Source organism: Triticum aestivum, chromosome 6D (assembly GCF_018294505.1).
Source record: "Triticum aestivum cultivar Chinese Spring chromosome 6D, IWGSC CS RefSeq v2.1, whole genome shotgun sequence".
Taxonomy (NCBI): Eukaryota; Viridiplantae; Streptophyta; class Magnoliopsida; order Poales; family Poaceae; genus Triticum; species Triticum aestivum.
Window position 1 is genome coordinate 474,373,871 of NC_057811.1, and position 24,245 is coordinate 474,398,115.

Sequence of the window (24,245 nt, forward strand, 5' to 3'; positions counted from 1 at the left end):
CTGGTCGTTGGTGTTCTGCTTTCACTCTTCGACAGACATCACATTCATTCACGAATTGAGCAATTTCTCGCTTCATTCGAGTCCACCAATACGACTGCTTGAGGTCATGATACATCTTCGTACTTCCAGGATGAATGGAAAGAAGAGAATTGTGCTCCTCATTCATAATGACTTTCCTTAGATCACCTTTAGGAACCACAATCCGGTCCTCGAAGAATAAAGTGTCTCTCTCATCAATGCGATAGCACTTGTATTTGGAAAGACCCTTGTCGATACCACGTTTCACCTTCTTCACCATGGCATCAAGAAGTTGTGCCTCACGAATTTGATCTTCCAAAGTAGGAGAGACTATGAGGTTGGCAAGAAAGCCTTGAGGAACAACTTGGAGATTCAGCTTGCGGAAAGCTTCACAAACATCCGGTGCAATTGAACAAAATGAAGAGCATCACGAGACGAACAATTTGACATATTACACGCGCGAATCGGAGCTACATGCAAGGAGTTGTGGAACGATGAACATGGGCATATGCTGTAAGAAATCAATGACTTAGAAAAAAACGGGGGACGGGGAAAAGTCAACGCATACTGTGGGTTGGATCAGATCCGATCGAGGCACAGTGCTCGGGCACGGGCTCGCCGACCGGAGTGGAGGAAGAGGAGGCGGCGGACTCCGGCGGAGGGAGGAGGCGGCGGGGCCCCGGGCTGCGGCCGGAGGAGGAGGGGAGGCGCGCCGGCGGGCGGCGGTCGCCGGGCGAGGGCGCCGGCGGCGGCATGAACGGCGGCGAGCGCGGCGGCGGGGCCGGCGGACGCGTGAGGCGGCGGCGCGGAGATCCGCGGGCTCGGGCGGGCCCCTCGTGGGCCGAACGGGCCGGAGGCGGAGGGAGGTCCGACGGGCGACGTGGCGGCTTGTGATTCGCCGGGGCGCGGCGGCGGACGCGTCCGGCTCCGCCCGGACGTGTCCGGCGGCGGAGAGGGACGAGGGTTAGGGTTGGACTGTGTTTGTTTTTTGGGAGACTCACATATAAATAGGTAGAGGGAGCTAGGAGGCTCCAAATGAGGTGCGGTTTTCGCCCACACGATCGTGATCGAACGACCTAGAGCATGGAAGAGAGTTTGGTGGGTTTTGGGCTGGTTTTGAGGGGGGGTTTTGCTGCACACACAAATGGACTTTGCGGATGCCCGGTTAACCGTTGGAGTACCAAACGACCTCCAAATGGAACAAAACTTGACCGGTGGTCTCCGGGTGGTATATTAAGACCACTTGACAAGCCTCGGTCCATTCCGAGAAAGTTTGACACCCGCTCACGAAAGAAAACAAGAGGGGTGCACCGGAGGAGATAGGAGCGCCGGATTGCAAAACGGACAATGGGAAAAATGCTCGGATGCATGAGACGAACGTGTATGCAAATGCAATGCACATGATGACATGATATGAAAATGCATGACATGACAAAATGCAAAACGAAAGACAAAACCCGACCACGGAGGAAATACCATAACACATAGCCGAAAATGGCAAGAGTCGGAGTTACAAATATGGAAAGTTACATGCGGGGTGTTACAATAACTCCCTCGCCCCCACCATGGCGATAGTGCACACATTTGTCAGCTTCGTTCACAACAAAGCCTACAGCTGTTAAAGTTCTTTAAAACTTCTCATGCCACTATTTGGGTGCTTGCTTGAGTCCATACAAAGACTTCAGCAACTTGCACACTTTTCCTTCCTGACCATCTAGTACAAACCCATCTGGTTGTTCCATATAAATTTCCTCGTCCAACTCTCGATTTAGGAAAGCAGTCTTAACATCCATTTGATGAACGAGAAGACCATGCGAGGCAGCTAGTGAAAGTAGAACTCGAATAGTGGTCAGTCGAGCCACAGGTGAGTAAGTATCAAAGAAGTCTTCACCTTCCTTTTGGGTATAACCCTTAGCCATGAGCCGAGCCTTATACTTTTCAATAGTACCATCAGGCCTAAGCTTCTTCTTGAATACCCATTTGCATCCTGTAGGTTTGCACCCATAAGGACGATCAGTTATCTCCCAAGTTTCATTCACCAAGATGGAATCCATTTCGCTACAAACTGCTTCCTTCCAATAGTCAGCATCTTCAGATGCATAGGCCTCTGAAATAGAACTGGGAGTCTCATCTATGAGATACACAAGAAAATCATCACCAAAGGACTTTGCAGTCCTCTGTCTCTTGCTACTAGTAGGAACTTCATTGTTCTCCTCCACAGGACTTTCAAAGTGTTCCATTGAAATGGCAGGTTTGGTAATTGTAACTGGTTCCTGATTCGATGAACTAGGCATCTCCTGATTAGATGAGGTAGCCATATCCTTCATGGGAAAGATATTTTCAAAGAAAGTCGCATCATTCGACTCCATGATCATACCGACATGCACGTCAGGTACCTCAGATTTTACAACCAGGAATCTATAGCCAATGCTATGAAAAGCATATCCCAGGAAAACACAATCCACAGTCTTTGGTCCAAGCTTCCGCTTCTTTGGAATTGGAACATTGACTTTCGCCAAACAACCCCATGTTCGTAGATAAGAGAGTTTTAACCTTTTCTTCTCCCATTCCTCGAATGGAGTTATCTCTTTGTTCTTTGTGGGAACTCGGTTTAGGACATGACATGCCATCAATATTGCCTCCCCCCCCCCACCATGCCTTGGAGATACCCGATGTGTCTAACATGGCATTAACCAAATCAGTTAGAGTACGGTTCTTTCTTTCGGCCACCCCATTTGACTGAGGTGAATAGGGAGGCGTCCTCTCATGGATTATACCATGTTCCGCACAAAAAGCATCAAATTCATTGGAAAAATACTCTCCACCACGGTCGAACCTAAGCCTCTTGATTTTCCGATCAAGTTGGTTTTCCACTTCAGCTTTATAGATCTTGAAAAAGTTCAAAGCCTCATCCTTAGATTTCAAAAGATACACACGGCAATATCTAGTGGAGTCGTCAATTAACGTCATGAAATATTTCTTTCCACCTTTTGTCAAAACACCATTCATTTCACATAGATCTGAATGTATGAGCTCTAGTTGTGCAAGATTTCTCGTTTCCGCAGTCGTGTGAGACTTACGAGGTTGCTTAGTGTTGTGGAATTGTCACGGCAGATGTCCTCGAGCTAGGACTTAGTCGTGGAGCCATCGCAACTAGGAAGCTTGAAGGGGTTAAGTGGGACAAGGAACACGAGGGTTTATACTGGTTCGGCCCCTTACGGTGAAGGTAAAAGCCTACGTCCAGTTTGAGGTGGTATTGATTAGGGTTTCGATGACCAGGGAGCTTAACTGCTATGTCTGGCTCTCGATGAGATCTTTCTTGTCCCTAAACCGCTGCCGGGTCGTCCCTTTATATAGGGAGGCTGACGCCCAGCAGCTCTCAGAGTCCCGGCCGGCTCATAAAAGTGTCCGGCTCGGACTCTCAACTATTCTTGCCTTACACTACAAGTTCTACCATGATAATGATTGTAACTACGGGCCTTAAGCCACATCCGGGTCTTAAGCCCATCTCTGGCCCACCGTCTTCAAGCTTGACGCCGGGCTTCTGGTAATGACCATTAGAGTAACCCGGCCCCTCCTGGCGGGTGACTCTAAGGTCTATATCCTCAACATTAGGCCCCAGATTGATTTGAGCCGGCTCATGTCAATCTTCAATTCTTTCGACAGAAAAAATCTCCGGCTTACCATTTGTGTGAAGGCCATAACCCGGCGTGACGTCATCCTCTGGACTCCGGATAATCCGCCGTGACGTCATCTTCCATTAAGCCCGTTTTTTACTCCGCCAGATCCGCAACGGATCTTTGCATTTACTGTCCTCCCGAAAATCGAGGCGTTTCATGAGGAGATAACCACGCCGTGGACTCCTTGATCCTCGCGCCCACTCATGAGCTCGCCCTTATAAATAGGTCGGCCCGACGGGCTTCTCTGCCACCCTTCTTCCTCCTCGCATCACTGCCCCTCTACCCGAGCTCGAACTTTGCCGCCATCGCCTCACCTCCGGTCTTCGTCAACCTTGGCCGCTGCATCACCCTGACTCGGACCAGACAAACGGCGGCGACCCCCGCACCTCTTCAGCACCGGTAAGTCCTCACTACCCCATAGAACAGATCTGCAGTAGGGTTCATCCGTGTTCGTCCGTGTTCGTCGCCGTCGCCCACAAGCTCCGGTAGTTCTCATAGTTACTGCCCCTGTTTAATCTTAGCCTTGTATAGAACTAGTGCGGTAGACGTTGAGGACCCATTTTATATGCAAGTAGCTCTCTTTTTACTGTATAAGAACCTTGTTTGAGCCCAAGAACTTCTCCAGCGTCTGTTTCTAGGTCTAGAAACTTTTCTTTTGCCCGACTATTTTGATCCAAAATTTTTACTGCGATGTGTGAAACCTGTTTTACCACACTTAGTAAAAATTGCAATCCTTGAATCTCGGCGGTTTACAGTTCCGGTTTAAAGAAACCCCGCGCCGTAGAACTTTCCGGCTTAAAGAAAACCATGCGCCATAAAATTTCCGGCTTAGCTGTGATAAAGCCTGTAGACAATCAAATTACTCTCAATCCCTCGGCGGCTTAAATAGCCCGATGCACTTAAATGTATACCATTAGTCCCCTTCATAAGCCGCCACCTTGACCTTGAACCGTAGATTTCTTCCGGCTCATAATTAACCCGGACGTTTTTCCTTTTATCATAGACTGCCGACTTTCACCATGCCTCCCAAAGCTCCCATTACTTGCAACTGGATGAGGTCCAACGTCACCAATGAGACCCTAGTAGATTTTGTCAAGTCCGGATATCTGCCCAAGAAGGACGTCATGTCCTACCGTGCCCCTGACCCGTCAGAAGAGAGACCACAGCCAAAGGACGGGGAGGTAGTGATTTTTGCGGATCACATGAGCCGGGGCTTCGCACCGCCCGGCTCAAAGTTTTTTAGGGATGTTCTAAACTTCTTCGACTTGCGGCCTCAAGACATAGGACCCAACTCAGTGTCCAACATCTGCAACTTTCAAGTCTTCTGCGAGGTTTACCTTGGAGAAGAACCTAGTCTGCTGCTCTTCAGAGAGCTTTTTTATTTCAACCGTCAGAATGAGTGCGCCAATGGGCCAAGTCTGGAGTTAGGTGGCATCTCCATCCAGCGGCGTAGGGACTGCCTTTTCCCTTACGCACAGCCGCCGAGCCACCCAAAGGACTGGAACATGACTTGGTTCTATTGCCAAGACACGTCACCGGCTGATGAAAGTCCGCTGCCCGGCTTTCGCCCCTCGCGTCTGGAGCCGACTCACCCACTGTCAGACAAGCTGACTTAAGCGGAGCGCCAACCTCTGCTCCCTACTATCAACAAGATCAAGGCTCTCCTGGGCACTGGTCTGAATGGAATCGACCTGGTCCGGGTCTGGATCTCATGGCGGGTGATCCTATTGAGCCGCCGCCCCGGCTTAATGTGTGAGTACGCAGGACGAAAGGATAATCCTCAGAGACACAGCCGGAACGATCTTCCTGAAGACGTTGCAGAGGAGATGACCAAGGCTCTCTTGAACGAGAGCCTGGCAGACTGCGGAAGGACCGGGTTAGCCCCTTTCTGCAAGACCAACCCAGCCCCAGCGGTAAGCCGCTGATCTGAACATCTCATCTGTACATGACTTTCATCTGAATTGTTTTAAGAAAACCTCATTGCATTTTCCAGGCTGATGACAAGTTCTGGCGGGTCAAATATGACCATGAGGCGGCCAAGAAGGCCAGAAAGGCGAAGAAAGCAGCCAAGAAAACCGCCCCTCGCAAGAAAGGAAGAAGACCGCGCCCGGGTAATGACAACCATCTCATATTATACTTGTCTGTACTTACCCTTTTTGTGCTTAACGTTTCTGTCCTTTCAGTGCCCAGGCAAAGCTCACCAAGAGAGCGAAGAAGACCAAGTCAGCCGGAGTGCCGGATTTACCTGAACCGGAGGTGACGGCTCAAGAACCGCCAGCTGCCTCCGCCCCCGAAGCCACCATTCCAACCGACAAGGCACCTGAGGCCGCTGCCCCAACTACCAAGGCAACTACAGAAGCTTCTGTTAACCCGGAGGCCTCCAGCTCGGCTCCACCAGCAGACGACCCGAACGTGGTAATCACCCGGACGGAGTTCGTTGAGCCGGGGAGACCTACCGTGCTGGCCAAGTGCTCCGCTAAGGGGGAGTTGCTGCAGGCCCACCGGGTGAACCTGGACCTCTCCGACTACACCAACCTGAGCATTGGAGAGCTCGTCTCTGGCTACATCAGCCAAGTGCACAAGAGCCGGGACGCAGAGGTTGCCATGGTGAACCAGATCCAGCAAAAATCTAAGGTATCCTTCTGCTATCCTCTTACTGACTGCATAGTTACCTTTAGCATGCTAGCCCCCAAGTCGGCGACTTATGATTAAATATGTTGTAGACTTAGGTTCCGGCTTACTCAACTGAGTCGGCAGTTTGTAGATAGATACGTTCAATATGCATTAGCCCCCAAGTGCCAAGTGTCTTTGCTTGGAAAACGCTTGGGACTTATATAGTAACTGTTCATGCCATAACCCGGAAATTTATACAGGCTGTTGGCAAAAAGCTTGAGGCTGACCTTGCTGATGTCAAGAGCTGGCTGAAGATGCAAGAGATGGAGACCCGGAAGGCAAACGCCAAGTTCGTGTCCAGCATCGCCGCGCAAGAAAAGCTGAAGACGGAGTTCGACGCTGAGCGGAAGGCGTGGGCCGAAGAAAAGGCCGCATTTGTGAACCGGGCTGAACAGGCGGAGAAGGCTCTCTCCGAGAAGACCGCCGAGCTCTCCGGCCTAAAGCGCCAAGTGTCCCAGATGGTGGCCGCAATCTTCGGTAAGTCGTCGCGCCGGCTTTTATCAAGTTTAGAATGTTTATATCTCATAATTTCATCCTTGTCAGCGGCTTATCTGACTCTGTCAAACAGGTCCCAGAAGTGCCAACCTCAACCAGAGCGTGGTAAATAAGCTGAAGGCCGTGTATACCCTGGTGGAGCAGCTCTACACCGGGTCACAGCATGCCTTAGCTGTGGTGGCCCTATCCAACGAGGTGCCGACTCACCTGGCAGAAGTCCTTCGCCGGCTTGCTATACTGCCTCAACGGATCCAAGAACTGCGACGGGCCTCTGCAAGAGCCGGAGCGATCGCCGCGCTGAGCCGGGCCAAGGCATTCCTTCCGGAGTTAGACCCGGCGGACATCGCCCTTGGCTATCCAAGCCTGGAGGAAGACTGGTCAGCTTTCGATCAGAAGGACTTCGCAGCTTGCATGAAGGCCGTTCGCCCGGTGGCCACCCTTATCGGGAACGACACAGATCTGACCAAGTACCAACCGGGTTACAATGCGGAGAATCAGAGGATTCCAACCCCTCGCTATGAAGCCCTCAACTTGATCCCGCCGGCTCGTCAGCACACTTTCGCCCCGGAGATTGACCCGGCCGGGTTAATTGACGAGGAAGCCCAATTCGAAGCTCTCAGCGGCATCGACTGGAAGTCATCAACTTTCCAGGTCTTGGGATCAGCCGGAGGAGAAGATAGGAACGAGCCGGAGACTTCAACTCAGCAAGCGTCGTAACTTCCGCAGCCGGTTTACCAAACAATGCTCCACCCTTTCAGACTTGATGAATTTTGTAATAGAGTAGGTGCAACAGTTTATCTCTGCCGTGCCATCGTGCACGTATTGAATGCTGAAGTCTTTTGAAGTTGTCTCTTTGATGTTTCTCCGGGTCATAGTCAATCCTTTGTTTTTCTTAACCTCAAAAGAGGTGCCTTTAATTATCCTGCATAGAAGGACAAATCACAAGTCTCGAGGCGGCTTACCGCCCTAAGAATCATAAGTTTTAGATAACCCGGAATATGAATCAAAAAAGGACTTGTCTTCAATGATATCCTGAATACAGCCGTAAGAACATACTTAACGGCCTGCAAGCATACTTCCGGTTTAGATAACCCAGATAAGAATGTTGGTACCACAACTCCGTTTTACCTGTCTTATAACACCCATTGCGTTCAGCAATACTGTAAACCAAAGTTAAGCCGGCAAAGTGAGACCCGGCTGTACACACCTTGACATAATCAGAGAAAACTTGTGATAAAGCGGAAGAACTTAGGGGCTTCCGGTTCGAATACGACCAGAGACTCGGCCCAAAGGGGTTAAGCTAAGATTCGGATACGATCATATAGCCCCCAGTGGGTGTGGCGATGCCAATCAAGAGGGTATCGACAGCTATGTTCTCTTTGGTTCGAATACGACCCATGTTTGAACAGGAAGCCCCCAAGTGATTTTAAGAATTGTTTAACGACGCTGATTCGAATACGATCCACGTCGGTTCCCAAAGGGGTGAAACCATGATTCAAATATGATCAAGGAAAACTCCCCAATGAGCTTGGCACTTTGCCAATCAAATGGGTATCGACAGCTATGTTCTCTTTGGTTCGAATACGACCCATGTTTGAACAGGAAGCCCCCAAGTGACCTTGTTGCTTATGGCTAGATTCGAATACGATCATAAGCCGGATCCTCCTTCAAGTCATCATGTAATCTTGCAATGAAAACAACACGTGCATCATAATATATACATGGCTGAGAGAAATATGTACATCACGAGAGCTGGTGACTCAAGTGTAGTAAGGCCGAAGTTGAGCTATGTTCCACGGCCGACGGGTCTCTTCCTCCGACTTACGTGAATCTTTATGCTCCCGAATGTCAATGAGGTAATATGACCCGTTGTGCAAGTTCTTGCTGACCACAAAGGGTCCTTCCCAAGGCGGTGACAACTTGTGTGCGTCTGTTTGATCCTGGATGAGCCGGAGCACGAGATCACCTTCCTGGAAGACCAGGGATTTAACCCGGCGGCTATGATAACGGCGCAGGTCTTGTTGGTAAATCGCTGAACGGGCTGCTGCCACATCACGCTGCTCGTCCAACAAGTCAAGAGCATCTTGGCGCGCCTGTTCATTGTCTGCCTCAACATAAGCCGCCACTCGAGGTGAGTCATGACGGATGTCACTGGGGAGGACGGCCTCTGCCCCATAAACCATGAAGAAAGGCGTGAAGCCTGTAGATCTGTTAGGAGTAGTGTTGATGCTCCATAACACGGAGGGCAACTCCTCCACCCGACAACCCGGCGTCCGTTGCAAAGGGACCAAAAGCCGGGGCTTGATGCCCTTCAGAATCTCCTAATTAGCTCTCTCAGCTTGACCGTTGGATTGAGGATGAGCTACTGAGGAAACATCAAGTTGGATATGCTCTCATTGACAAAACTCTTCCATGGCGCCTTTGGAGAGATTGGTGCCATTGTCAGTTATAATGCTGTGCGGAAAACCAAAACGGAAAATCACCTTTTTCATAAATTGAACCGCCGTGGCTGCATCGCACTTGCTAACTGGCTCAGCTTCCACCCACTTTGTGAATTTGTCAACTGCCACCAAGAGGTGGGTCTTCTTATCCTTGGACCTTTTAAAAGGCCCAACCATATCAAGCCCCCAGACCGCAAAGGGCCAAGTGATTGGGATCATCCTCAGCTCCTGAGCCGGCACATGAGCCCGTCGTGAGAACCTCTGGCAACCATCACATTTACTGACCAAGTCCTCCGCATCAGCATGAGCCGTCAGCCAATAAAAACCATGGCGAAAAGCCTTGGCCACAAGAGACTTTGAGCCGGCGTGATGGCCACAATCCCCTTCATGGATCTCACACAAGATTTCTTGACCTTCCTCAGGGGAGACACAACGCTGAAACGTCCCTGTGACACTGCGATGATGCAACTCGCCATCAATAACGATCATTGACTTAGCCCGCCGGGTTATTTGCCTGGCCAAAGTTTCATCCTCAGGCAACTCGCCCCGGGTCATGTAAGCCAGATACGGCACTGTCCAGTCTGGTACGATATGGAGAGCCGCCACCAGTCGTGCCTCCGGATCAGGGACAGCCAAATCTTCCTCTGTAGGCAACTTAACAGAAGGGCTATACAGGACGTCCAGGAAAGTGTTAGGCGGCACCGGCTTTCGCTGAGAGCCTAGCCGGCTTAGGGCATCAGCCGCCTCGTTCTTCCTGCGATCAATGTGCTCTACTTGGTAGCCCTGAAAGTGCCCAGCAATGGCATCAACTTCGCCGCGATAAGCCGCCATGAGAGGATCCTTAGAGTCCCACTTGCCTGATACTTGTTGAGCCACCAAGTCTGAGTCACCGAAACACCTTACCCGGCTCAAGCTCATCTCCTTAGCCATCCGAAGACCGTGGAGCAAGGCCTCGTACTCAGCCGCATTGTTAGTGCAAGGAAACATCAACCGTAGCACATAATGGAATTTGTCACCTTTAGGGGAAGCCAATACAACGCCAGCCCCCGAGCCCTCCAACTGCCTGGACCCATCGAAGTGAATAGTCCAATACGTGTTATCCGGCTTTTGCTCGGGCACTTGTGACTCTGTCCAATCATTGATGAAATCCACCAAGGCCTGAGATTTAACAGCAGTGCGTGGCACGTATTTGAGACCATGAGGTCCCAGTTCTATAGCCCACTTAGCAATTCTCCCTGTGGCCTCTCTGTTTTGAATGATATCACCAAGAGGGGCAGAACTGACCACCGTGATGGGATGACCCTGAAAATAATGCTTAAGTTTCCGGCTCGCCATGAACACACCATACACAAGCTTCTGCCAATGCGGGTACCGCTGCTTGGACTCAATGAGCACTTCGCTGACATAATAAACCGGCCGCTGAACCGGATGCTCCTTACCCTCCTCCTTGCGCTCCACCACAATAGCCACACCGACGGCTCGTGCGTTTGCCGCCACGTACAGTAATAAGGGCTCCTTATCAACCGGAGCAGCAAGGACTGGGGGCTCTGCCAGCTGCTTCTTCAAATCCTCAAAAGCGGTATTAGCTGCATCATTCCAGACAAAGTTATCAGTTTTCTTCATCAACTGATATAAGGGCATGGCCTTCTCACCCAAACGGCTTATAAACCGGCTTAAAGCAGTGATACGACCCGCCAAGCGCTGAACGTCATTTATACACGCCGGCTTAGCCAGGGAGGTGATGGCCTTGATCTTCTCCGAGTTAGCCTCAATGCCTCTGTCAGAAACCAAGAAACCCAAGAGTTTTCCTGCAGGAACACCAAAGACACACTTGGCTGGGTTAAGCATCATCTTGTAGACCCGGAGATTATCAAAGGTTTCTCTCAAATCATCTATCAGGGTTTCCTCTTTTATGGACTTAACCACAATATCGTCCACATAAGCATGAACATTACGTCCCAATCTGTTTATGAAGACAGTTCTGCACGCAACGCTGATAAGTCGCCTGTGCACACTTGAGTCCAAAGGGCATGGATACATAGCAGAAGGCTCCAAAGGGAGTGATGAACGCCGTCTTCTCCTAGTCCTTAACCGCCATTTTAATCTGATGATATCCAGAATAAGCGTCTAGAAACTTAAACGCGCACAACCGGCCGTAGCATCAATAATTTGATCAATACGGGGAAGGGCAAAAGGATCAGCCGGACACGCCTTATTTAAGTCCGTGTAGTCCACACACATCCGCCAAGTGCCGTTCTTCTTGAGTACGAGCACCGGGTTAGCTAACCATTCTGGGTGGAAAACTTCAACAATAAACCCGGCCGCCAAGAGCCGGGCCACCTCTTCACCAATAGCTTTCCGCCTCTCTTCATTAAACCGCCGAAGGAACTGCCTGACCGGCTTAAATTTCGGATCAACATTGAGAGTGTGCTCAGCGAGTTCCCTAGGTACACCTGGCATGTCAGAAGGTTTCCATGCGAAGATGTCCCTATTCTCACGGATGAACTCGATGAGCGCGCTTTCCTATTTTGGATCCAGATTGGCACTGATGCTAAACTGCTGAGATGAGTCACCTGGAACAAAATCAACAAGTTTAGTCTCATCAGCCGACTTAAATTTCATTGCCGGCTCTTGCTCTGTAGTTGGCTTTTTCAGAGAAGTCATATCTGTTGGGTCAACATTGTCTTTGTAAAACTTCAACTCCTCTGTTGCACAAACAGATTCTGCATAAGCCGCGTCACCTTCCTCACACTCCAGAGCCACTTTCCGGCTGCCGTGAACCATAATGGTCCCATTGTGACCCGGCATCTTGAGCTGTAAGTACACATAACACGGCCGTGCCATGAACTTGGCGTAAGCCGGCCGTCCAAATATAGCATGGTACGGACTTCTTATCTTGACCACCTCAAAGGTCAATTTCTCCACCCTGTAGTTGTTCTCATCTCCAAAGGCCACTTCCAACTCAATCTTGCCGACTGGATAAGCCGACTTACAGGTACCACACCGTGGAAGATAGTGTTGGACTGGCTGAGGTTTTTATCAATCAACCCCATACGACGGAAAGTCTCATAGTAGAGGATGTTGATGCTGCTGCCTCCATCCATGAGCACCTTAGTGAACTTATATCCTCCCACCTGAGGAGCTACCACCAGGGCCAAGTGACCCGGATTATCCACCCGTGGAGGGTGATCCTCCCTGCTCCACACTATAGGCTGTTTAGACCACCGTAAGTAGCGTGGAACTGCCGGCTCAACAGCATTCACAGCCCTCTTGTGAAGCTTCTGATCTTGCTTGCACAAACTAGTGGTAAACACATGATACTGTCCACCGCTAAGCTGCTTTGGATTGGTCTGATAACCCCCCTGCTGCTGTTGATGACCCTGGCCAGACTGTTGATTAAAGCCCCCTTGACCGTTCTGAGGGCCAGAATTTGAGCCGCCGCCCGGGCCATGAAAGCCGCCGGCGCCTGAGCCGCCGCCCGGGCCATTGTAATTCTTAAAGGCCTTCATGATTGCACAATCCTTCCATAAATGAGTCGCTGGCTTCTCTCTAGAACCGTGCCTTGGACAAGGCTCATTCAACAGTTGCTCCAGCGTCGGGCCTGACCCGCCGCCTCGGGGAGGGGGCCTCCCCTTACGTCGCTGGTTATTCCCATGTGAGCTGGCGTTGGCCACAAACTCTAGGCTGCCGTCGGCCTTGCGCTTGCCTCCTCCTTGGTTCCCCGGGTTATGCTGAGGACCCTTGCCATTGCCGTTCTTCTTTCCCTTCCCTGTCCTTTCATCATCTGAAGGGGGGTCCTTGGTACCATCAGAATCGGCGTATTTGACAAGAGCCGCCATTAGTGTGCCCATATCATTGCAGTCGCGCTTAAGCCGCCCGAGTTTCATCTTTAGGGGCACAAAACGACAATTCTGCTCCAACATTAAGACTGCTGAGCCGGCATCCATCTTATCTGACGAATGTATGATCTCCTTAACCCGGCGAACCCAATGTGTCGTAGACTCACCCTCCTGCTGCTTACAGTTAGTCAAATCCACAATTGACATAGACTGCCTACAGGTATCCTTGAAGTTTTGGATGAACCGGGCTTTCAGCTCAGCCCAAGACCCGATGGAATTCGGTGGTAGCCCTTTCAACCAAGTGCGGGCAGTCCCATCCAACATCATGGTGAAGTATTTGGCCATTGCCGCCTCACTGACCTCCAGTAGTTCCATGGCCATCTCATAGCTCTCGATCCAGGCTGCGGGTTGTAAGTCAGCCGTGTAATTGGGCACCTTCCTAGGGCCTTTGAAGTCCTTGTTTAGACGTTCATTGCGGATAGCTGGCACCAAGCAAGGGACACCCCCAGTCCTGGTAGGGATGCCCACATCGACGGACGTCGTCGGATAAGCCGGGGGAGTCTGGTAAGCCGTCAACTGAGGCACCTGCTCCGCCTCTTGCCGCGCTCTGTCTTGGTATGTTGCGTGAAAGGCTCCATTGTGAGCCGGGCCATGGCCAGGGGGCGGATCATGGCGTCGGACGTTACTTGAGCCGGTCGCTGAGACCATGTGCTGGCTGTAACTCGGGCTCCGGCCTGGACGAGGGGTCGGGTGGATCCTATCCCGGCTGTAGGAGTACGCCTCTTGCTGTGCCAGGGCTGTCTGAAGGAGTTCCCTGACCCGGCGGGTTTCAATAGCCGTCGGAGAGTCGCCATCGACCGGGAGAGCCGCCAGCCGTGCTGCCGCAGCGACCATGTTCTCCAGCGGGTTATTATAATGACCCGGTGGTATTGGCACGTACTGAGGCGGGGCAGGGGGCATCTGGGGAGGCCCCATTACTTGTGGCTGAATAGGGGTCCCCGACCCGGGCACTATGACCACTGGCGGGTTGCTAGACCCTGCACCTGGCGTGTTGAAGAGGTTGCGTGGATCGTAAACTGGAGGGAGTCGAGATTGGGCCTTTTGATGCCTCCTTCTCAGGACCTCATTGGCCGCGTTTTGATCCATCGTGAGCCGGAAGGACCACGCTTGGATCAACTGGGTTTGGGCATCGAGAGCCGCCCGCTCCGCAGTCATCCTGATCCCTTCCGCTGCCAGATCCTCCTTAGCCTTCACTAGATCCAATTTTAACTGTGCCACCTCCGCATCATGCTGAGCTTGATCCGCCGGGTCAACCGTGGCGGTCAACAGGGCCGTCATCTTGTCCGTGAGATCCATTAGCACCTGAGCCGGCGAGGGCACCGGGTTTCCCGCTCCACCAGCAGGGTTCTGAACAGGCTGTGCACCGGCCATAAAGACCCCAACCTGACTTGGCGGCTCAAACGGGTCCGGAATACTGTCACCATTGGAATAACCCATGAGCCGGCCATCTTGAAGTTGATACAACGAGTTTGACTCATCGGTGGACGACTCGTCGTCAGAGCCGGCGGCCGTCTCATCACCAGATCCAGATCGATCAGAGAGTCCTCCATGGATACACCCCACAAAAGCATGCCTTAAGGTAGGCCGGGCCCGGGCAGGTCGTGCACGCTGAGCCGTCTCGACGAGATCGGTACAGAGACCCGGCTCAGGGCCCGGCTCACCAATCTTACCAATGAAAACATGAATCCCGCCGAAGGGGACCCGGTACCCGTACTCAATTGAGCCGGCGTCGGGGCCCCAGTTTGCATCGTCGATGTAGAGCTTGCCGCGACGACTCTTGGTCATCCGGTTGAGCCCTTCGAAGCTGCCCTTCAAGAACTCAAATCCACCGTGCGCTGGCCCCACGGTGGGCGCCAACTGTCGTGGAATTGTCACGGCAGATGTCCTCGAGCTAGGACTTAGTCGTGGAGCCATCGCAACTAGGAAGCTTGAAGGGGTTAAGTGGGACAAGGAACACGAGGGTTTATACTGGTTCGGCCCCTTACGGTGAAGGTAAAAGCCTACGTCCAGTTTGAGGTGGTATTGATTAGGGTTTCGATGACCAGGGAGCTTAACTGCTATGCCTGGCTCTCGATGAGATCTTTCTTGTCCCTAAACCGCTGCCGGGTCGTCCCTTTATATAGGGAGGCTGACGCCCAGCAGCTCTCAGAGTCCCGGCCGGCTCATAAAAGTGTCCGGCTCGGACTCTCAACTATTCTTGCCTTACACTACAAGTTCTACCATGATAATGATTGTAACTACGGGCCTTAAGCCACATCCGGGTCTTACGCCCATCTCTGGCCCACCGTCTTCAAGCTTGACGCCGGGCTTCTGGTAATGACCATTAGAGTAACCCGGCCCCTCCTGGCGGGTGACTCTAAGGTCTATATCCTCAACACTTAGCTTGCACACAAACTTGACACTTAGATCCCTTGACAGTGGTGAAACTAGGGATTAAGTTCAACTTCGCTAGTCGCGACATGCAACCAAAATTAACATGACAGAGACGTGAATGCCACACATTGGATTCACTATTGTTGCAAATATGATTAACAACTTTATTGCAAACGTCTGATAAGGATGGACGAAACAGGCCTCCTAACTCATAGCCTTTACCAACAAAGGTTCCATACATGGATATTACAAATTTATTCGACTCAAAGACAAGCTTGTAGCCATCTCTACACAGAAGAGATCCGCTAACATGATTTTTATTGACGGAGGGGACATAATGCACGTTCTTCAGCCGCTCGATCTTCCCCGAAGTAAACTTCAGATCGACCATGCCAAAACCACGAACAGAGGCACTTGAACTGTTGCCCATCAGCACGGTTGAAGTCCCTGCGGTCTGATAAGACGAAAACATGGAAATATCACCGCATACATGCACATTAGCACCCGTGTCAATCAACCAATCAGGAGAATGATGTTGGGGAACGTGGCAGAAATTCAAAATTTTCCTACGTGTCACCAAGATCAATCTAGGAGATGCTAGCAACGAGAGGGGAGGAGTGCATCTACATACCCTTATAGATCGCGAGCGGAAGCGTTCAAGAGAACAGGGTTGATGGAGTCGTACTCGTCGTGATCCAAATCACCGATGATCCTAGCGCCGAACGGACGGCACCTCCGCGTTCAACACACGTACGGAGCGGGGACGTCTCCTCCTTCTTGATCCAACAAGGGGGGAGGAGAAGTTGATGGAGATCCAGCAGCACGACGGCGTGGTGGTGGAAGTAGCGGGATCCCGGCAGGGCTTCGCCAAGCGCAAGCGGGGAGGAAGAGGTGTCACGGGAGGGAGGGAGGCGCCAGGGCTTGGGGTGCTGCTCCCATGCGCCTCCCCACTATATATAGTTTCTTGCCCTCCAAGTCCATTGGGGCGTTGGCAAAGGTGGGGGAAAGAAATCCCATCCTTTCCCTTCCCCACCGATTGTTATCCCCCCTTTTTAGGGATCTTGATCTTATCCCTTCGGGATATGATCTTATTCCTTCTAAGGTGGGATCTTGGTGCGCCTTGACCAGGGGTGTGGGGCATTGCCCCCACTACCCACGTTCATGTGGGTCCCCCCATGCAGGTGGGCCCCACTTCGGAACCTTCTAGAACCTTCCCGGTACAATACCGAAAAATCCTGAACATTTTCCGGTGGCCAAAATAGGACTTCCCATATATAAATCTTTACCTCCGGACCATTCCGGAACTCCTCGTGACGTCCGGGATCTCATCCGGGACTCTGAACGACTTTCGGATTTCCGCATACTAATATCTCTACAACCCTAGCGTCACCGAACCTTAAGTGTGTAGACCCTACGGGTTCGGGAGACATGCAGACATGACCGAGACGACTCTCTGGTCAATAACCAACAGCGGGATCTGGATACCCATGTTGGCTCCCACATGTTCCACGATGATCTCATCGGATGAACCACGATGTCAAGGATTCAATCAATCCCGTATACAATTCCCTTTGTCAATCGGTACGTTACTTGCCCGAGATTCGATCGTCGGTATCCCAATACCTTGTTCAATCTCGTTACCAGCAAGTCACTTTACTCGTACCGTAATGCATGATCCCGTGACCAAACACTTGGTCACATTGAGCTCATTATGATGATGCATTACCGAGTGGGCCCAGAGATACCTCTCCGTCATACGGAGTGACAAATCCCAGTCTCGATTCGTGCCAACCCAACAGACACTTTCGGAGATACCTGTAGTGCACCTTTATAGCCACCCAGTTACGTTGTGACGTTTGGTACACCCAAAGCATTCCTACGGTATCCGGGAGTTGCACAATCTCATGGTCTAAGGAAATGATACTTGACATTAGAAAAGCTCTAGCAAACGAACTACACGATCTTGTGCTATGCTTAGGATTGGGTCTTGTCCATCACATCATTCTCCTAATGATGTGATCCCGTTATCAATGACATCCAATGTCCATGGTCAGGAAACCATAACCATCTATTGATCAACGAGCTAGTCAACTAGAGGCTTACTAGGGACATGTTGTGGTCTATGTATTCACACATGTATTACGGTTTCCAGTTGATACAATTATAGCATGAACAACAGACAATTATCATGAACAAGGAAATACAATAATAACCATTTTATTATTGCCTCTAGGGCATATTTCCAACAAATGTCATACTGAAAGAATAGTGGGAAATATACCATACCCATCATCCTTCATGTCAGTGTCTCCAATGATAACATTAGCGGTCTTGCCGCCTTTCCCAGGGTGACGCTGGTCATAGCGATTAGGGCAACTAGGAGCCCAATGATCAGGATCTCCACACACATGACAAGCACCTTTCTTCTTGTCATTCTTCTTCTTGAAGTTCGTGTGCTGCACAACCTTGTTCTTCCCATCAAACTTTGCTTTACCATCAAACTTTCCCTTGTTCTTGAACTTGTGGGGCTGGAAGTTCTTCTTCTGTACCAGATTGGCACTAGATCCTCCCTCAATACCTCGAGCACGTGTATCCTTTGCTCTCGCCTTTTCTTCCACATCAAGAGTGCCAATGAGATCCGGGACGGAAAACTCCTGTCTCTTATGCTTCAGTAAGGTAGCAAAGTTCCTCCACGAAGGAGGAAGCTTAGTGATGATACCTCCGGCAACAAACTTGTCCGGTAGCATACAACTGAAGTGCTCAAGCTCTCTAGCAAATGACTGTATCTCATGAGCTTGCTCAACCACGGAGCGCTCTTCAGTCATCCTGTAATCATAGAATTGCTCCATGATGTACAGCTCAGTGCCAGCATCCGAGACCCCAAACTTGGCCTCGAGTGCATCCCACATATCTTTTCCATTATCAATTGACGCATAAGCATCAACTATGTTCTCACCAAGAACACTCAAGAGAGCAGCCTTAAACAGAGTATCCATTTTCTGAAAAGCTTGTGCCTGTTGAGCATCAAGCTCTCCTTCAGGTTTGCCGAGAGTGGCGTCATAGCAACTCATGGTTTGAAACCATAAGACTGCTCTCACGCGTCACCTCTTATAGTGGATACCCTCAAACATAGGAGGTCTCATGGAAGCAGCAAAACCACTCGGGGTAAATTGCCTATAATAAGGTTTTTGGATTGTTGGAAATATGAGCAATTTACCATATGATTTTATTAACGAAAATACTAGATAAAGCATGACTAAAGTAGCAGAGATAAAGCAAGTCATGCGATCTGACAAAGAGAAGGTAGATAACATCTGCAAATATAAACTAGAACCGAACATCTCTAGAGTAGACAGTAGACCAAGTAGCAAATATGAAGTAGAACCTATCATGTGTAGGGCAATGACTAGAATAAGGAACTGTGGCAGAACCTCTAACAGGAAAAACAAGAACACGTACGGGACAGCAGCTGCAACAGTAGCAGTGGACTTGGGGTCGGTGTCCTCGGTAGCCATGTCGTCGAGGAGGTTGTCGACGTCGGGGAAGTAGTCATCGGAGTCCGGGGCGTCCGTGACGAAGAAGTCAGTAGTCGCGCAGAGCGCTCCCCAAAAACATTATCACCCTTCTCCCGTACAGGACTCAAAGAGGTGCGGTTTCGGAGGCCTACTATCCCGACCTGCGGTGCACGCCGCAAGCCGGGATGAGGAAGATCGTAGCAGCAGCGCAGTGTTCAGGAACCAGTGGCGAGAAGAATGAGTTCTGGTGAGAAGGAGGTGAGAGGGCAGCGATGGGAGGCGAAACGAAGAGACGGAGATGAAGCGAACAGCCAGCAGCCGAAGGGCTACACCGTTCGCATTCGAACTTCACCTTCGCAAAAATCTTTTCAGCTTCAATTTAGACATCGACTCGGCTCATTCCCGCAACCCGCGTCGCGGCGAGGCGTGGCGAGGCAGGCGGCGGAGGAGGAGCGCGCGTGGATGTCCCTCTTGTTCTCATGCTCATACAAGTGGGGAAAGAACCTCCCTTATAAAGAGGTCCAACTCCCTCTAAACTAGCAATGTGGGACTAAACTTTAGTTCCACCTCTTGCCTTGCACAAATGGGCTGCGTGGGCCTCTAGGATTTATTAGGAATTTCTGAAACTGCTAGTGGGCTAGGCCCAAAATAGACAAAATTCCAGCAATTTGTGGTACTTGATGATTTAACTTTTGAGCTCTGCCTGACCTTCGATCCACCCATCATCTTGTTGGAGACTAAAAATGCACTTCTTTCTATGCCGTTCATTGGCGACCAATTGGAAGGATCGTGTACTACCATCTTCCTTCAAGATGAAACTAGCTTTGGACCTTTGGTAATATTTGATTTCCTCTTCTCGCAAAAGACGTGCAATCTTCTTATTGGATTGACTTTTTAAAATTCAATCTCTTGTTGAGACAAGATGCGATTTTATCGAGGTCATCTATAAATGAGGAGAGTTGTTGCTTTTCTTTTTTGTATATACCATTGCTGTGTTTCCCCCATCCAGATAGGTATTGTCTCATGGTCCTTATTTTAAAGTTTCATCTCTGAATAGGTGTTCGACCAACATTGGGCTTGCCCCATACATTCTTGATTTTGTCTGCAAGGCCTTCTCGTTACAGCCACCCAATTCAGACTTGGAAGGGCGGCAAGCTGACGGACTCGTGGAGTTAGAATCAAGCAAAATGGGCACGTGATCCGATAGTGCCTCGATACGCTCAAGGGTCCTGCACGTTACCAAGGGAAATTTTAGCTCCCAAACGATATCCATGAAAACCCTATCGAGTTTCTCATAAGTTGGTGTTGTACAATTATTTGCCCAAGTGAAATGCGCCCCGACATACTTGCTTCCCCAATATTCATGTTGTTAGCGATAGCATTGAATTGGAAAGGCCCTTGAGTGTCAAAACGGCATTATTCTTTTTCCTTTCTAGTAGTTTATCGTTTTGAGGATTAGCGTTGGAGATGCACTAAGGGCTCTACCTTCTTGTGACAAGCATAGATGTCTGCACGTACCTACCTGCACTAGTAATTCGCTTTGTAAATAGTTGCATAAGTAGTATATTCAGGGTGCAAATCTCTACTACTTAAAAAGATCGTAAGGTTCTCATTTCACCTTTCTTTTCGTCACCCCTTTGTCCAACCTTCCACGTATATGATAATCAATCACATTAATTTACTTACCTTCTGAACTAATTCCATTTTAATTTACTTACCAATCTTCTAATCAAAATATAAGGTAATTCATAGTCAGAATTTGATAAACATTTATTTACACAATCACATTATTAATGACAAGTAAATCACAAGATAACGTACTAGAATATTTATATCCCGTTGCAACGCACGTGCATGGTTCTAGTCAACTGAAACAGACATGACTCCAACATGTTAGAAAAATCTACGCAACATGAAAAAGCGCAAATTGACTGACCTGTCACCGCCAAAATTTGACGTTAACCCAGTCCCGATCGGGGTGTCTGGCAACGAACCCAACTGCTCAAGCTGTTTCCTCAAAGAAGAAAAAAGAACTGCTCAAGCTGTGTGAGCCAGATCCGGTGACCCTGGATCCATTCCTCGTTGTTCCAACATCTTTTAAAGCTCTGTGTCACGAACTCGAGCTCCGCCGTAAGGTGTTCATGGTGCTCCGGAGGAAAGAGACCTAGGGAAGCAGTGTGCAGAAGGCTGATATGCTCGCGAGGGAAAGTAGGAGGAAGAGGTCAGAATGGCAGGTGGTTAGGGACACATCAGGGGAGCAGTTGAGACGAAGCAGAGAGTGAGACAACTTGGGTCACTTGACAACTTGGGGTGGAATATTTTGGTCCACTTGACAACTTGGGGCAATCAACAATGCGGGCACGCCATGGAAGACCAGCCAAGTCAAGCCTGCGTGGTCTCCTCTCCCAGTTCGGTACATGCATCTATCTCCTTCCTCCCTTCTTGGCATGATCCTAGTCGAGACTGGTCACTCTGGTCGTCGCCTTACATCCATCGTCGGTTCATCAATCATCGTTCACTGAACTAGCCAATGCGTATATTTCTGTATGAGTATATAGTAGTGGTAGTATATCGGAGCAGAGCAACCAAAGATAGAGAGAAAGGAGCATCTCGAGAATGGCGACGACCGCACTGCTGCTGCTGATCGTGCTGCACTTGCTGGTGGCAACGGCGGCGGCTCAGCGGAAGCTGCCCGTGGCGCGGCCGGGGTGCCGCGACAGGTGCGGCAACATCACCGTCCCCTACCCCTTCGGCATCGGCGCGGGCTGCTACCGCGATGCCCGCGCCTACAGCCCCTTCGAGCTCAAGTGCGACGACGGCCACTCCCCTCCGCGCCTCGTGAACGCCAACCAAAAGAACCAACTCGCAGACCTCTCCCTCGAGGACGGCGAGGCCCGCGCCTACCTCAACGCCACACGCCGGTGCTACAACTCCACAGGGGGAATCGTCGGGCGGAACACCAACAAGGCGTACATGACCCTCTTAGGCACCCCCTACCTCTTCTCGTCCACCAAGAACCGCCTCGTCGCGCTCGGCTGCCCCAACCTCGGCTACTTCGTGCACGGCGACGGCTACTACGTCAGCGGCTGCATGTCCGTGTGCCGGCCGTCGCAGGCCGCCATGCCGGGCCCGTGCACCGGCATCGGGTGCTGCCAGAGCGAGATACCCTCCGGCATCGGTTTCTTCGAGCCTACCATTCGCGACTTTCCGCGGGGGCAAGAGGGCTTCTCCTTCTACGCCAACAGCACGCCGTGCCGCTACGTGTTCCTCGTCGACAAGGAGTGGTTCAGCTACACCGACAGCGTCTTCCTCAACCGCACCGACGACTTCGACGTGCCCGTCGTGCTCGACTGGGCCATCCGGAACGTCGGCAACTGCAGCGCCGCTAGGCAAAACACGACGGACTTCGCCTGCCGAGGCGCTCATAGCAAGTGCTTCAGTGTCACCAATGGCCTCGGGTACCGGTGCAACTGCTCCCAGGGCTACGACGGCAACCCCTACCTCGAGGTCCTCGACGGTGGATGCACAGGTACAGACTCTGATTCCCAAATGAATTATGAAGTGTTGTGCTGTGTTGCTACATTTGCGATTTGCCTGATGAAATGTTGAAATTGCTTTGCAAACTGAAGACATCAACGAGTGCCAACTGAAAGGCGATTACCCGTGCTACGGGGTCTGCAATAACACGCAGGGAGGCTACACTTGCCAGTGCCATCCCGGGACAAGTGGAGATGCCACCAGGAAGGATGGCTGCCGGCCAAAGGACAAGTTCACCTTAGCTCTGAAGGTCGTTACAGGTAACACATTCCACTTGTCTTCTTGGTTCCTCCCGCGATTTCTTTTCGTCCATCCTATTTACAGATATTGTTCTTACCGGGAATCTAGACTAATGATAAAGTATGCAATGTGGCATCTCCAGGAGTCAGCGTGGGGGTGTTCTTGTCGGTGTTCATGTGCTTCTGGCTCTATCTGGGGCTGCAGAAGCGGAAGCTCATCAAGGCAAAGCAGAGCTTCTTCGAGCACAACGGAGGCGTCATCCTGCAGCAGCAGATGCGTTCCTACAGCGGCACTGCCGGAGGTGGCGGTGGCGGGTTCAAGATATTCTCTGAAGAAGAGCTCGAGAAGGCGACCAACAACTTCTCTGCCGATCAGATCCTCGGGCGGGGCGGGCACGGCATCGTGTACAAGGGCGTCCTCGAGGACAAGGCGGTGGTGGCCATCAAGAAGTCCAAAGTGATGGAGGCGACCGAGACCAAGGAGTTCGCGAGAGAGATGCTCATCCTCTCCCAGATCAACCACCGGAACGTCGTCAAGCTGCACGGCTGCTGCCTCGAGGTGGAGGTGCCAATGCTGGTCTATGAGTACGTCTCCAACGGCACCCTCTACCACTACATCCATGGCGGTGAGGGCCTCGACAATAACAAGGCACTCGATACCCGCCTTCGGATAGCGGCGGAGTCTGCGGAGGCGCTGTCGTATATGCACTCGTCAGCCTCGCCCCCGATCCTCCACGGTGATGTCAAGACGGCAAACATCCTGCTTGACGACAACCTCACTGCCAAAGTCACGGATTTCGGGGCGTCGAAGCTGGCACCAAACGACGAGGTTGAGATTGCGACATTGGTGCAGGGAACTTGCGGGTACCTGGACCCGGAGTACCTCATGACATGCCAGCTGACGGACAAGAGCGACGTGTACAGCTTTGGCGTTGTTTTGCTGGAGCTCCTTACAGGGAAGAAGCCGATCCGCTTCGACGGGCCAGAGGAGGGAAGGAGCCTCGTGTCCGGATTCATGATAGCAGCGAAGGTTGGTGGGCACTACGAGCTCCTTGACAACCAGGTGAGAAATGAGATGCGGCCTGAGGCATTGGAAGAAATCACACACCTCATGATGCGATGCGTGAGCATGAGCGGCGAGGAGCGACCGTCGATGAAGGAAGTTGCTGAGAGGTTGGAGGCGTTGAGAAGGTACCAGAGGCACCCATGGGGCCAGGCTGGTGCTGGTGATCCGGAGGAGGGGCAAAGTTTGCTTGGTAGAGAGCAACAACGTGATGTGAATTATAAGTTCAAACCGCAGGATGTGCTTGATCTCGAAGAGGCTAGCACATACACTTTTAGCTTGTAGATTTTTTGTGCAAGGCCTTTTAGTTTG

General features: G+C 51.0%; 1 protein-coding gene across 1 annotated transcript; it reads left to right on the plus strand.

Moving 5' to 3' along the window:
• The first annotated feature begins 21,252 nt into the window (after positions 1-21,252).
• Positions 21,253-24,245, plus strand: LOC123146055 (wall-associated receptor kinase 1). Its single transcript, XM_044565632.1, has 3 exons — positions 21,253-22,623; positions 22,724-22,891; positions 23,014-24,245. The coding sequence occupies exons 1-3, from the start codon at positions 21,711-21,713 to the stop codon at positions 24,216-24,218; spliced, it is 2,286 nt and encodes a 761-aa protein (XP_044421567.1). The 5' UTR covers positions 21,253-21,710; the 3' UTR covers positions 24,219-24,245.

What these genes read in the sequence shown, in the direction of transcription:
- LOC123146055 (XM_044565632.1), top strand. Translation starts at nt 21,711, where the DNA reads ATGGCGACGACCGCACTGCTGCTGCTGATCGTGCTGCACTTGCTGGTG. An exon ending in CCTCGACGGTGGATGCACAG is followed by an intron (nt 22,624 to 22,723) that starts GTACAGACTCTG and finishes TGCAAACTGAAG; the next exon opens with ACATCAACGAGTGCCAACTG. An exon ending in AGCTCTGAAGGTCGTTACAG is followed by an intron (nt 22,892 to 23,013) that starts GTAACACATTCC and finishes TGGCATCTCCAG; the next exon opens with GAGTCAGCGTGGGGGTGTTC.